This window comes from Peromyscus eremicus, chromosome 5 (genome assembly GCF_949786415.1).
Source record: "Peromyscus eremicus chromosome 5, PerEre_H2_v1, whole genome shotgun sequence".
Taxonomy (NCBI): Eukaryota; Metazoa; Chordata; class Mammalia; order Rodentia; family Cricetidae; genus Peromyscus; species Peromyscus eremicus.
In genome coordinates, this window is record NC_081420.1 from 7,500,588 (window position 1) to 7,514,636 (window position 14,049).

Here is a 14,049-nt window from a genome sequence, read left to right on the forward strand (position 1 = left end):
ACATAAAAATATATAAAGGGATCTAATACTGTAAATTATAATCATATATTAATTATATAAATTTCTTAGTAAGCTAAAATATGCCTCCAAAGAAGATTGAGAAGTCTAAGTCTACCTAAATCTTAGGTATCTGTAATCTACCCTATCAACCATCTAATTAACACATAGTGTCTGTGTCGTACTGACAAAGATTTCTGGCTATTCAAATTTGTTATATTGTTTTCAAATGATTCTGCATCAACCAATTAAGACAGCTGGCAAACAGTAAATATTTAACCTAAAATAGTTCAGCAGCTCATTTCAAAATTTACATTTGCATAGACAGACAACGGCTAATTCTACTAACAGAAAATTCGGAACCTTTGGTAGCTGGTTACCAGATAGGCATCACATCTGGGAACCATACTCTTCCCAGGTGCTTAGAGACTTCAGCATGAACTTCGTCTGGGGTATAATTGTCATCAGGGACCAGAACCTCCTCCATGATAGACAGCTGGGTGAGCCTTCTGCCGCAGAGTCTTACAAACTCAATGAACGCACTGCAGCTGACTTCACACTCACTCAGGCCCAAGGCTGTTAGGTTTTTACAGTGCTTGGCAATGCAGATAAGTTCGCTGTCCAAGGGCTGAAGGCCGTTTGCACACACCACTAACTCAATGAGCCGTGGGCAGTGAAGACCTATTCGGCCTAGAATGGTTCTGCTTACTGAACGCCCGAAGTACAGGTGAGTGACAGGGGTTTCTTCTCTGAAGAACATCTCAAACTCTTCCTCATACAAAAAGAAGTACATAACAATGTTAACTCCCGGAGAGTGTTTAATCAGTGCGTCCCAACTGTGCTTTTTAATGGAGTGAAACTTGACCTGTCCAGGATTTTCACTTACAACATCTATTCGGAGATGTTCGAGGTTCACATGAGTCTCACTTGATAGCGCAAGGAGAAGTTCATCACTCAGAATGTAGTAATTCAATGCCAGTTCTTTGAGGCCCTGACAGTGGTCAGCCACACAGAGGATTCCTGTGGGAAATGGGAGAAATCCTTAACAACAAAGAATCACACTGATACTAAAACGGATTTTGTAAATTTAAATTTTCTATTAGTTACTTAGTTTACTACAACATATAACTAATGATACTTGAGAAAATGGCTGCTAACATATATCATTATACATGTGCAGATTAATTAAACTTGTCCCCAAACCCTTACACACTGCTGAGGGGAGGGATATGCAGCCACTATGGAAATCAGTGTGGAGGTTCTTAAAGAACTCAAACCAGAGCTACTGTAAGACTTGTCCACCCATCTTAGGGACCCCCAAAAGGCTAATTCAGCACAGCAGAGATGCTTGGGCAACCATGTTGGCTGAGGCACTATTCATAACAGCTGAGACAGGGAAACAGCCTAGGTGTCCACTAGCAGATGAGTGGGTGAAGAAAATGTGCTCCACAGATACAACCATTTCTACTGAGTCATAAGAATGAAATTGTAACATTTTTAGCAAAATAAATCAACTGGAGGTTACTAGGCAGATTCTGAAAGATAAATTTCACACTTTCTAACATACTCAAAGTTTATATTTAAATTCACACACACATACACACACACACACACACACACACACACACACACACTCTTAAAAATGGTTGCAAACTAAATATAGGAACTCATCAAAGAGGTCATTCAGCATGATCAAGTTGTCTTTATTCTTCAGCTACAAGGAGGGGTCAACATGTGTCAATCAATAAACATAAGACGTCACATAAATGGTCTTAAAGACAGAAATCACATGACTTTCTCAACAGAAGCAGAAAAGGGTTTTGACAGAATGCCACATTCCTTCATGATAAAAGCTCTGAAGAAACTGGAACAGAAAAAATGTATCTCAGCATGATAAAAGCTATCTATGATGAACCTATAGCCAACATTATATGAATGGGAAAAGATCCCAAAGATTTCTAACTAAAATAGGAATGAACCAAGGCTGCTCACTTCCTCCACTTTTACCATAGTAATCGAAGCCTTAGAACACCAAGCCAAGAGAAGCAAATAAAAGGAATATAAATAAGTGAGCTGGCTGATTTTATGTCAACTTGACACAGCTAGAGTCATCTGGGAAGAGGGAACCTCAATTGAGAAAATGCCCCCACCAGACAGGCCTGTGAGGAAGCCTGTGGTGAGTTTTCATAATTACTGATTGATATCAGAATGTCAAGCCTATTATGGGTGATGTTACCGTTTGGCAGGTGGTCCTGGGATGTATTAAAAAGCAGCCAGTAAGCAGCATTCCTCTTTCTTTATGGCCTCTGTATCACTTCCTGCCTCCAGGTTCCTGCCCTGACTTCTCTGGGTGATGGACTACAAACTAGAAGAGGAAATAAACCCTTTCCTCCCCAAGTGGCTTTTGGTCACAGTGTTTCATCACAGCAGTAGAACCTAAGACAACAGGAAAGGAAGTCAAGTACTCGCAGACCACATACTTCTGTACATAAGACTCTTCCAGAAAACCTGTAGAGCTCATAAACACAGATAAAAGTGGCAGAATACAAAATAAACATACAAAAATCACTGCCTTTTTCTACATACCAATAACAAATGTGCTGAGGAAGAAATCAGGAAAAGAATCCATTCACAATTGTCCCCACCCCACATGCACACCTTGGAATGAACCAAGCCAAGGAAGTGAAACCCATCAAAACGAAAACTTCAAGACATCCAAGAAAGAAAGTGAAAAGGACACTGGATGATGGACACAAGCTCTGGCCACAGGATGTAGATGAATCAAGCTGAAACTGAGCTGGATATTTCCTGCAGGCTAGCTTTCACAATGCTTCAAAGTGCTCTGAAGGCTGCCGGGGGAGAAAAGGATCTACAGCTATGAATCCTGTGTGCACCAGCCTCCACTGGTGCAATGGCAGTACCTCTGTTATGGGAGTAACACTTTCTAAATGATTTTGAGGCACCTCCGTTACAGGAGTAACACTTTTTAATTGAATTTGAGGCCCACTCCACAGAAGAGAATCCATGCTCAGTACTGCAAACCTGTTCTAAGGCCCACAATTGGGAAGGTCACAGGACCTGACATGGAAGCTTCTATGGTCATTCTGCTAACGAGGCAGGCTACACCCACCAAACTGACCTCTAAACACCTGTCTCATGCTCATGGGTTAGCACTGCTTAGCCGGAGTCAGAGAAGCCCCACTTTGTATGGACAGCGGTTGCTGCAGAGACTTGAACTGGAAAAGAGTGAAGATGCTTTTGAGTGCTCAACCCGAAAGCGAGACTCGGGGACACGGCGGAGGAGACAAGTGAAACGATGCAAGAGCCGGAGGGCGGGAAAGAACCCCGTGGACTGTGGATCTTCTGGACATGGCACTTCCTGCACTCCCGAGCGAGCTCACAGCAGCTGAGTTACCCACCAACAGATCACCACGGCTGGGAGAGGGGTCATGTCACCCACCCCTCTGTGAGGAGCTATTTTCTGTTGATTGTTGTTGGGGAGAAGACTTTCTTCAGTGGTGCTGCCACTGGTAAACTGCCCATGTGCCAAAAAATAATCCCAACCCAAGCTCATGAAAGTAATCCCATTAAACTCAGTAGGTCAAAAAATGGAGATGAAATTAATTCGACGGGGAGCTAGCTCGGGACAAGAGGGGCTCGGACAGGGGAGGAACAAAAGACGGTCATGGGGGTGAACGTGATCAAAATACAGTATATCCGTGCACAAAACTGCCAAAATAGGTCACTAATTTAGAAAAGACGAACACATGTCCAAGGAAAAAATATTCTCAGAAGAAGCAACTTACATCTAATTTGAAGATTAAGATTGCTTTTGAATACACTTAATAAATTATGTTCCAGAGGCATGTACTTCTCCATGAGTAATCTATTGTTACTATAATAAAAACCATCCATCGACTTATCTAAAAACCACAGCCTACCATCAGACGAAACATGAGGACAGCTACTCATTTTCAGGAGCCGCAGAGTGTCACTGTTGTTGGCCACGAGGATCTTCAGTGAGGGGTCGTCCACTGGCGTGTCTTCAATTTTAATGGATGATAACGATTTTGAGTTGACAAACACAACTGTAAGTGCTGACACGAAATGGGACTTGCATGGCAACAAGAAAAAAGTTATGAAAATATTATTTAAAACTCATAGTTGCAATCAAGTAGCATTAAAAAAACAAATTGTTAAATGCTAAAAGGTCAGTAAAGACAATGAATACATTATATTTTCACGCTGTCACTAGCCAATAGAAGACATTCCTATTTCCTTTTTAAATAAAATTTCAAGTTAGTATATGAAGTATGGGTTTCATTACAGCATTTTCATGCACATATGTCCTTGTGCTTTCTTCTCATCCATCCCCTGCTCTGCCATTCCCTAGCCTCCCGGCATCCATCCCCTGCTCTGCCATTCCCTAGCCTCCCGGCATCCATCCCCTGCTCTGCCATTCCCTAGCCTCCCGGCATCCATCCCCTGCTCTGCCATTCCCTAGCTTCCCGGCTAAGCTGCTTCTGGTCTCCTCAGCCCTGCAATACTACCCCTGCTCTTCATGTATATTCCATCTCTCTCTGTGTCTCTGTCTCTCTTTCTCTGTCTCTCTCTGTCTCTGTCTCTCTCTGTCTCTCTGCCTGTCTCTGTCTCTCTCTCTGTCTCCCCTCTCTTTCATGGTTCCCTTTCTGTTTTCACACACACACACACACACACACACACACACACACTGGACACACATAGAGTCTGCATATGAGAGAAAACATGCAGTATCTGTTTTCCTGAGTCTGATTTACTTCAGTTAACATAATGATCTCCACTTCCATACATTTTCCTGAAAATACCATTTCACATTTCTTCAAGGTGAAAAAGCAATTCTACTGTGTATGTACATGTGTCTGTTGATGGACATCTAGGCTGGTTCTACTTCTTAGCTATTATGAACAGTAAATCAATAAACATGGCTGTGCATGCATCTCTGTGTAGCTGACTTAGACTATACTCCAGGTAGTTTACCAGTAGCATGACTGGACCATATAGTAATTCTTTTAATGCGCATTCTTGCCTTTTGTGGGGAATTAGGTGACTGGAGCTGTTTGAGCTCAGTTTTAGGTCTTACATTCTATTCCAGTGATTCCTATACAGGGTAAGAGATAAGGATCGTGTGGTGGTTGTGCACACCTTTAATCCCAGCACTCGGGAGGCAGAGGCAGGTGGATCTCTGTGAGTTCAAGGCCAGCCTGGTCTACAGAGTGACTTCTAGGACAGCCAGGGGTGTTACACAGAGAATTTTGTCTCCAAAACCAAAAAACTAACCATCAAACTGCATAGGAGATAAGGATCTAGTCTCACTCTTCTACATGTGGATGTTCAGTTTTCCAACCATGACTTGCTGAAGATGCTGTATTTTTTCCAATGCATGATTTGACTCGTATCGGAAGCCAGGCGGCTGTGCCTGTTTGAGCTCCATAACACAGCTTGTATGTCTGGTTTTGTGACCGGCTTTTGTGCTCCCACACTGCTTTCTGATTAGAACTGCTGTGTCGAGGAGGCTTTATTCAAGCTTCCGTATAAACAACAGAGTGCTTTTCTCTGTTTCTGTGAAGAATGTCAATGCAATTTTGATGGAGACTGTTGAATCTGAAAACTACTTTGGTTTTTCCATCTTCTAGTATCTTCTTACTTATCTTTCTTTGGTGTCTTAAGGTTTCCATTGTAGATCTCTCCTACCATCTTGCTCCCCAGTTAGGTTTGATTCTGAGTTTTTGGGGTCTTTTGGGAGGTTATCATAAACAGGATTTTCTTCTTGATTTCTTCTCATAATTAATACATAGAAAGGCTACCGACTTTTCCATGGTGATTTTGTACCTCATTACTCTGCTGGACTTTAAGGTTCTCTGGTGAACTCTTAAGCATCTTGTAAGTATAGAATCATGTCTGCAAGTATAAACAATTGTCTTCTTCCTTTCCCATCTGTACCCCTTTTATTTCTTTCTCTAACTTTAGTGCTCTAGCTAAGATTTCATGTTTTATGTTGAATAAGAGTGGTTAGAGTGGACACACTTATCGAACTGTAGAGGAATGCTGGGGTGTCAGACTCAGTCAAAGTTCTCTTGTGTGTCTAGTGAGATGATCATGTGATCATTTCCATTTCTAAACCTATTTATGTGTTACATTACATATACGCATATGCAAAACTAACCTTGAATCTCTGGGGGAAAACTAACTTGTTTGTGGTGTAGACTTTGTTTGGTTTTTTTGTTGTTGTTGTTGCTTATTTTTTTTTTGTTTTTTGGTTTTTCTTTTTGAAATAGGGTTTCTCTGTGTAGCTCTGGCTGTCCTAGAAACTTACTCTGTAGACCAGGCAGTCTTTGAGCTCACAGAGATCCACCTGCCTCTGCCTCCCAAGTGCTGGGATTAAAGGTGTGTGCCACTGCTGCCCGGCGGTGTAGACTTTCTTAATGTGCATATCCATTCTTATAACAAAAAGTTCCAAAGTACAACTAGAAATGAAATCATGAGACAGAAAGAAGTCCCAAATATCTCATAAAGGATGGCTTAGCTATTTTCAACCTTAAGGGCTTAGTTATTTTCAACCTTAAGAATTTGATGTCTATATTAAAAGGATATAATTTATTTATTTTCTAGAATAGGGATTACCTAACTATGGACCACCAGGCAAGCTCAATGCAGAGTCTCTTTGTCTATGTTTCCTGAGAGAAGAAAATATTGTTGACATTATTCAAGGGTTGAAAACACTGAAGAAGAATATTGTATGGCATGAGAGCTGCATGAAACAGTCACTAATGCTCACAGGTGAAGTCTGCATGGCCCACAGCCATGCGCTTTCCTTTCGCATGGTCTGGGTTGGCTCCCCCCTGCAACAACGCAGCTGAGGATTTGAGGTAGAACTGTACAGCCCTCAAAGCCTAGAATTCTTTGGGTTCTTCCTACCTCTTGCTAGGAAAAATGCATTTCCCCTATTTCATTTGCTTCCATATTTCCAGACTTAAGATAGTACCTGGCACATAGTCGTCAATAAACATTTGTTAAAAGGATGAATGAAGGGATGCATAATCTTATGTTCTTTTTCTAGTAGATTTAAACAAAGTAAATAAAATAGTTACATTTTTGAAGAATTATAAGATAAAAGCTTATTAATAATTTGCCATCAATGTAGGCAGAATTCCACACATTTTCAGATTCACTATTTCTGACAAAGTCAGAAAGTGTGGAAAGCTTCCTTCCACAGACTCAATCTTGGTTGTATTAAAGGTTCTCCTGGTCCTGTTAGGATGACTACATTGGTTATAAATGTGTAAATATGTTGTTTTACACTAATTACAAGTGGTTTTCACATAGTAGAAAATTATTACAGTACTAAATTATTATAGAACCGTATCTCTTTTTCAAGAACTAGAAAGGTGATTTTTTTTTCTCTTTAATCAACTCTGAATTAGTTGTTTTAGTCTTAAAGGACACTGATGTGGCACAGCACATGCTTCATCACAATCACATTTGCTATAGTCTTTATGTTCAAATTCCCATAATCTTGTCCAGTTTTCCCACTGGTTTATAAGTAGGAAAAACAAGACAGCGTCCTGGAGAGCGTCTCACATTGTCTGGAGGCCACAGAGTTCACCGAGACAGAGCAGGCTACCTACTGCCTGGCATCTGCTGGGTAACTGTATCAGCAAACCCAGATGCTGGCCCTGAAGGCTGATGGGTACTGCTAGCCTTAGCTTTAGAACCTAAGACTCATCAGGTCTGTCTGAGCCTGTGGTTTATAAACAAGGAAGTAACTATTTAGTACTAGTCAGTTTTCATCTGATTACTTATATTATTCTAAATCCCCAAATGACCCAATTTTTTCCAGCCTATCTCCTAAAAAGATAACAGGCTAGCAGAAAGCCTGGCTAAGAGAGCCATGACCCAGTTTACAGGAGTGAAGACACTGTTATCCCGACCCTCTACTGTGGGAGGTCTCCATGAGGTGATTATCAACAGCCATAATGAAGTGTTTGTTACAAACCAAATACTATTTAACCTGGGTTTCTGGTGGTAAACAAAATGGATAGATTCCATCCTTCAAAGAGTTAGTCTGAGTGTGAGGAGCAGACAATAAACAGGCTACATTAATCATTAAGATGGCTTTGAGTACTAACAAATGACGTAGAGAAGATACAATAGTGTAGCATTAGGTTAGTGTTAGCTGTCAACTTGACAGACTCAAATCATCCTGGAGCCTTTAGGGATTATCTTATTATTTATTAATTACTTATTTGTGTATGTTCGTGCATGTGCACATGCTATTGCCCATATGTGGAGGTCAAGGACAAATTGCAGGAATTGGTTCTCTCCTGCCACCATATGAGTTCTAAATTCAGATTCTTAGACTTGGTGCGAAGCACCTTTACCCAGGGAGCCATCTCACTGTCTCAGAATCCCCCGATGATGTTAACCGAGGTGAGAAGACTCGCTGACTGTAGACAGCACCTTTTCCCGTTTGGGTTCCTGGACTATGTGAGTGGGGAATGGACACCGAAGAGCAGCAGCATGCACCCAGCACTCTCTGCTGCCTGACAATGGATGCCATGTGACCGGATGCTTCAAGCTCCTGCTCCTTGGCTTCCTGACCATGATGGACTATGCCCTGGAACTGCCAGGGCAGGCCCTTTCTTCCTTACATTGCTTTTGACAGAGTATCTTCTCACATCAATGGGGCAAGAAACTGAGACAACAGGACTGAGAGTGACACTTTGAGAAAGTGTCTCTGAGGAGCTGGGGACACTCAGGTGAGACCCGCAGCAGACGGTGCTGTGGACTCTGAAACTATTCCATCTCTCCTCTCTGATTATCCAGCACCAAATGCTAACCGACAGGCAGACTCCTGGGGATACTTGGCCAGCCGCTCTAGCCTAATTAGTGAACTTTAAGCCAATGAGAAACCCAGTCTTGAAGGAGGTGGATGGTTTCTGGGGGTGGGGGGGACACCTGTCCTCTGACAGGCACACGCATGCACACATATGCACACCTGCACACACATGAACACAAACATCATTTAAAAAGAAGTTTATCATATCTCACAAAAGGCACAGTGGTCTTACCTTTGGCACATTCATAAAACTTGGTTTGGCTGTTGAAATCAATCCCAAGGTCTGGATAGAACAATTTACCAGCTGAGAAAGAATATCACAGGCAGCTTCTGCAGACTCAGTACTACTATCAACCTATAAAGACAAGTTTTAATCTGAATTTCTCGAAGGCAACTCATCAGAACCACTGGAAATGCAATTATTTAATGGAATTCAATAACCAAGTTGTGTTGATCCCTTTCATCAATATAAACGATTATTTTCATATGAAATGTCTGAGCTCACAAAGAGAGAAACAGAAATATGGCAAAGTAACTTTGCAGCGCTTCATGCTTTCAGCTCTTTATGGGTATTAATAATAACAGCCAAATGAGAAAACTGAACCTTAAGTCACTCAATTACAGTTGACCTTCTCTATTTCAGTCTGTGCGATAACTAGAGAACAATCAGGAAGCATTGTGGGATGAAAATCCCGGAGTATTTACCAGTGCCTCAAAGTAAGGCTCCAAACACACAAAAGGATCTTAGCGGCGCAAGCTGTTCCTACCTTAAAGCTGACATACTGCAGATGCGCAGCATGCCTTTTGATGATCTGCTGAATGAGATCAGGATGAGTGGACTTAAAATAGGAAGTGGCTGATTGGTTCAGCTCAAACTCAAACTTTCTCCAGAGGTCAGGAATGTGAAATACTTCATTCCATCTCCTACACACAGAAGATGCGCGGGCTCGGTCTATTAAAGGAAGATACTGGAAAATTTGTAATATCACATGGTGAGGTAAAGTCCCCCAGTCTAGAAGAACAGAGAGCACATGAGTCTGGGTGAGAGAAGGGCAGAGCCCACGTTTGGGCTGCTTCACTACTGGTGGAGTCTGGACAACTTTATTCACAGCAGAGAAATTATTCCTCTTCATTCTGAAAGTATCAGAAAATGTTGTTGGTTTCTTTTTCATCATTCCACAAATATCTACTCTAACTGTACAGAATAATATTAGAAATGGACAATAATCCAACTAACACACTTTTAACAGTAACCTTCCACTTCTGTGCACTGATACGTGCTACACGGTGCTGAGGGCAGAGGTTAAGTGCAAACCCGCTCTCAAAACCATGATCAACAGCTGAACACGATGGTAAATAATATGAGTGAGGTGGAGCAAGTTATATGAGAGGGAAAAAGAGAACTGCACGTGACTGACTTTGTGTATGAAGAAGTGGTTGGGGGGCCTCTAAGAAGCAGCATTCAAAGTAGCATATACCCCAATTATGTTTTCCCCAGGGTTAAGGGCTGTACCTTACTGTATGCTACAAAGGAAACACCACACACTGAAATTCTGCTAGACTCTGGGAGATCTGGGAGACAATTCAACTCAGCTATGCCACGCACTAAACATGTGACTCTAACCCTGGCTTCTCATCCATAAAGCAGGGATCAGAGCACTCATAAGGCTGCTCTGAGGACTAGACCACTTTCTGTATCGTGTACCGTGCATACTTAAGAAGCATTGCTATACTAACTTGTATTTTTCTGAACTATTTTCATTTCATAAGTCAAGTCACAATTCTAAGAGAAAACTAAATGATTCGCAATGAATTTCAGGTGACAGCTTGGACATAAGAATTCTGGGACATGTGGACACAGCAGGGACAGAGTTGTTACATGAGTCCATATCTGCTCCTCTGCGGTCAGTATAAAGAACATGAGAATGAACATTCTTCTCCCCAGAAAGAATCCCCAGGTGTTAACTACTTGGGACACTAAAAAGTGCTGACATTTGAAGCCCAGATATACCGACACATATAGGAAATTATCTGTAATCTTCTCTGCATGTTTTATGTAAGAATCTAAAGTATTAATATGCCATTATTTGAGAGGCTTTATAATGGTAAAAATGGTTCTGAACGTAACTCTGATTACCGACTTAACCCTGCTTTCACCCATCAGTGTTAGGAATGTATATACAAATTTAGTATCAGATTTGAACATACCTTCAAATCTATTGAGACATTTCTTTACAATGTAGGTATATTTATCATGTGATCCAGGCTGAGTGATGTGAAACATTTCTTAACCACAACACAAGGTAGGATCCCAGAAGCAGGACTGACCTATAAAATGACTGAAAAAAATATGAAGTCATTTTTAGAGCTTGGGAACTGGAATGGAAAACAAAACTCCTTGTAACTCAAGCGTCAGAGAAAGAGCTACTCTATGCATCTCCATCTGAACCTGCAAGCAATCCCAGCACTCGGGAGGCAGAGGCAGGTGAATCTCTGTGGGTCTGAGGCCAGCCTGGGCTACAGAGTGAGTTCCAGGACAGGCTCCAAAGCTACACAGAGAAACCCTGTCTCGAAAAAAAAATGAATAAATAAAAAGAAAGGTTATACCTAATATAAAACTTTACTAGAAGACAAAGTGAGGACAAAGGCTTTATCCAAATGCCAGGACTTGTATAACTGCCTCACAGTTTTCTACACAGAGCGACTGTGTTATACACTAAGCTTAATTGTACATAACAAGAAATTGTTCAGTTTGCTCAATTCATTAAATTACCAGTTTACTGAATTATCATAAAGAATTAATGTTATTAGGAGCTGAAAAGATGGCTCAGTGGTTATAGCACTTGCTGCTCTTACAGAGGACCCAAGTTCAATTCCCAGCACCCACATATGCATCAGGTACACACATGGTACATAGACATAAATGCAGGCAAAATACCAATATAAGTAAATAAACTTCTTAAAAAGGAATATTATATTAATACCAATAATTTAGTAAAATGCGTGTTAATTTTCTTTCTCACATAAATAAAGCATAAAACTCTACCCTTCCAATCATAAACTTCATATAGCACAACATTGCAGGTATATATGTCAGTATATTTTAGAATGTAAGATAAATTGATTTGTATTACTTGGAAACACTTTTTTGATCATTTATTCATTTTTAGTTAAATAATATGAGCTACATTAAATGATTTATAAATATGGAATGCCACTTGGTCATATTGTATTCCCATTAAAAAATTTTTTCTTGGAAATGTTTTATATAAAAATTCTACCTTAAATACATGGGACCATTAAAAAAAACTGATCATTTCTTTTTATATTAAAGAAATGGATCACTTCTTTTTCAAGACTCTCCTAGGGAAAGATGGCTTCCAAGTTACAGTTCACGCTGAACCAATGAAATGAAGCAATTGCTGCATCGGGTACTCACCAACATCCCTTTGCCCTCACTTTCAATCTTGGAAAACACCACAAAAGCATCATTAGGGCATATAATAATTTATGCTTAGGTTATTCATAAATCATTATATATATTAGGCGATTTTATTAGTAAATTATTAATACTAAAACTATTTTCTGCCCAAATGAAAAACTAGCTTGTGGAAATATCATAGTACTTGCCAGGCATTACACTGGAAGCTATACTAAAGTTCCATATCAGGCAGTAAACGACTCTGAAAAGTCACATTTTACTTAATATCTGTGGAGAGATAGCATGAAAATTTGAGGTGGTTCAATAAATACACGTATCTGTTTATAAGCTGTATAAATCTTTCAGCACAGTTCAAACTTCTCTGCAGTATTGGGATATATTTACTTACGAAGGAAATTTCCTAGTTGAAAAGATACATTCATTTTTAAGTACAGTATCCGAAGACTGAAGTTTGCAAAACTGTTCTTGGATTGAAAACACCTTTTGAGATTCGAGGATGCCAGAAAGGTTGCACAGAACTTGACCTGGACCATTCCTTAGAATCCCTTAGGGAGTTGGGCACCTAGCAGCCTGCCCCATCTTTCTGCAACCTCTGCTTCCAGACTGGGCTCAAGCCAGAGCAGTTTAGAGTCTAAAAATGAATACAAATGACAGTGCAGATGCACCGCTCTAAAGCTGCACCGTGCAATTTCTTACATTCTAACTGCCCAGAGAAACGGGGCTTGGGAACAGCCTTACCCTAGCCAAAAAACCCTCTACAGAACTAGCTGCGAAACGGCCAGAAGGCTGCGAAGCCCCGGGAGGGCAGCTCGGCTCGGCTCCGCTCGGCAGGCTTGGTTCCGAGCTGGTTCGGTTCCGCTGTCCCTCTGCAGCCCTGCGGCTCCGAGGGCTCGCCTCAGCGGCTCGGCCCGGCCCGGCCCGTCGGTTCCCCGGAGCTGCTCCACAAATGTTACCTCAGAACGTACGCCTGAGCGGCAGCCAGCCCAGGTCCAGCCCTCAGGTCCAGCACAGGACTGTGCTTCCCGAACCCCAGCAGCTCGCTTCTCAGTGGTGCGCTCCAGCACCGCCTAAAGCTGTGGGCTGTGATAGACAGAATGGTCCTACAGGCCAGGCCCCGCCCACGCCACGCCCCTCCAGGAAGCCCCGCCCCAACCAGTTTTCTAGTGTCCAGGGCTTACCTTGCCACAGGTCCCCGTACCCGTCCACGCCCCGCCCTCCCGGATGTTCAGCCCCTGTAATCCCCGCCCCCGGGCAGCCTCGCCCCATCCCCAGCAGCTGTGTTATGCCTTGTGCCCGCCCACGCCACGCCCCTCAAAGCCTGCCCCGCCCCTGTCCCGTCCTGCCCCTAGCCACTAAGCTTAAAGCTAGAATTCACCTAGAAGTAGACCTGGACCCCCGCCCACGACCCGCCCCTTAGAGAATGCCCCGCCCATTGATGGAAGCCCCTGGAAGCTTTGACCATAGGCAGCCTCGCCCTGCCCCCGCCTCTCTGTTGGACCCTAGGGCCTCATCTAGCAGATGCAGATTGCCAGGCCCCTAGAAATCTCTTGGTGGTACCAGGCGCACCATGGGAGTGCTCCTTAAGTAGCTAGAGGGATGCTTAGTATTTAGTTAAATAACTGACGGCTTGCCCAAAACTAGCAGTTCCAGGTTCCGGGTTTTAACTTGAAGGCCACCCTACTTCTACCAGCATGCAGATACTGGAGGAACCTTGATAAGAAGCTGCAATGATAGC

At 42.2% G+C, this 14,049-nt stretch overlaps 1 protein-coding gene across 1 annotated transcript; it reads right to left on the reverse strand.

The window, feature by feature from the left end:
- Positions 1-113: 113 nt before the first annotated feature.
- On the reverse strand, positions 114-13,386 carry LOC131910272 (F-box/LRR-repeat protein 21). The gene is made up of 6 exons (XM_059262244.1): positions 13,268-13,386; positions 11,081-11,211; positions 9,640-10,006; positions 9,105-9,227; positions 3,939-4,110; positions 114-1,017 (listed from the first exon to the last, which is right to left on the reverse strand). Exons 3-6 carry the CDS (start codon positions 10,003-10,005, stop codon positions 374-376), a joined length of 1,305 nt encoding a protein of 434 aa, XP_059118227.1. The 5' UTR covers position 10,006; positions 11,081-11,211; positions 13,268-13,386; the 3' UTR covers positions 114-373.
- Positions 13,387-14,049: the final 663 nt, after the last annotated feature.

Bases quoted from the DNA above. Each gene is read 5' to 3' on its own strand.
- LOC131910272 (XM_059262244.1), bottom strand. From the start codon at position 10,005: ATGAAGAGGAATAATTTCTCTGCTGTGAATAAAGTTGTCCAGACTCCA. The intron at 9,228-9,639 runs GTAGGAACAGCT...TTGTCTTTATAG, and splicing joins TGCAGTATGTCAGCTTTAAG to GTTGATAGTAGTACTGAGTC. The intron at 4,111-9,104 runs GTAAGACCACTG...TTGCCATGCAAG, and splicing joins GTTTTATGAATGTGCCAAAG to TCCCATTTCGTGTCAGCACT.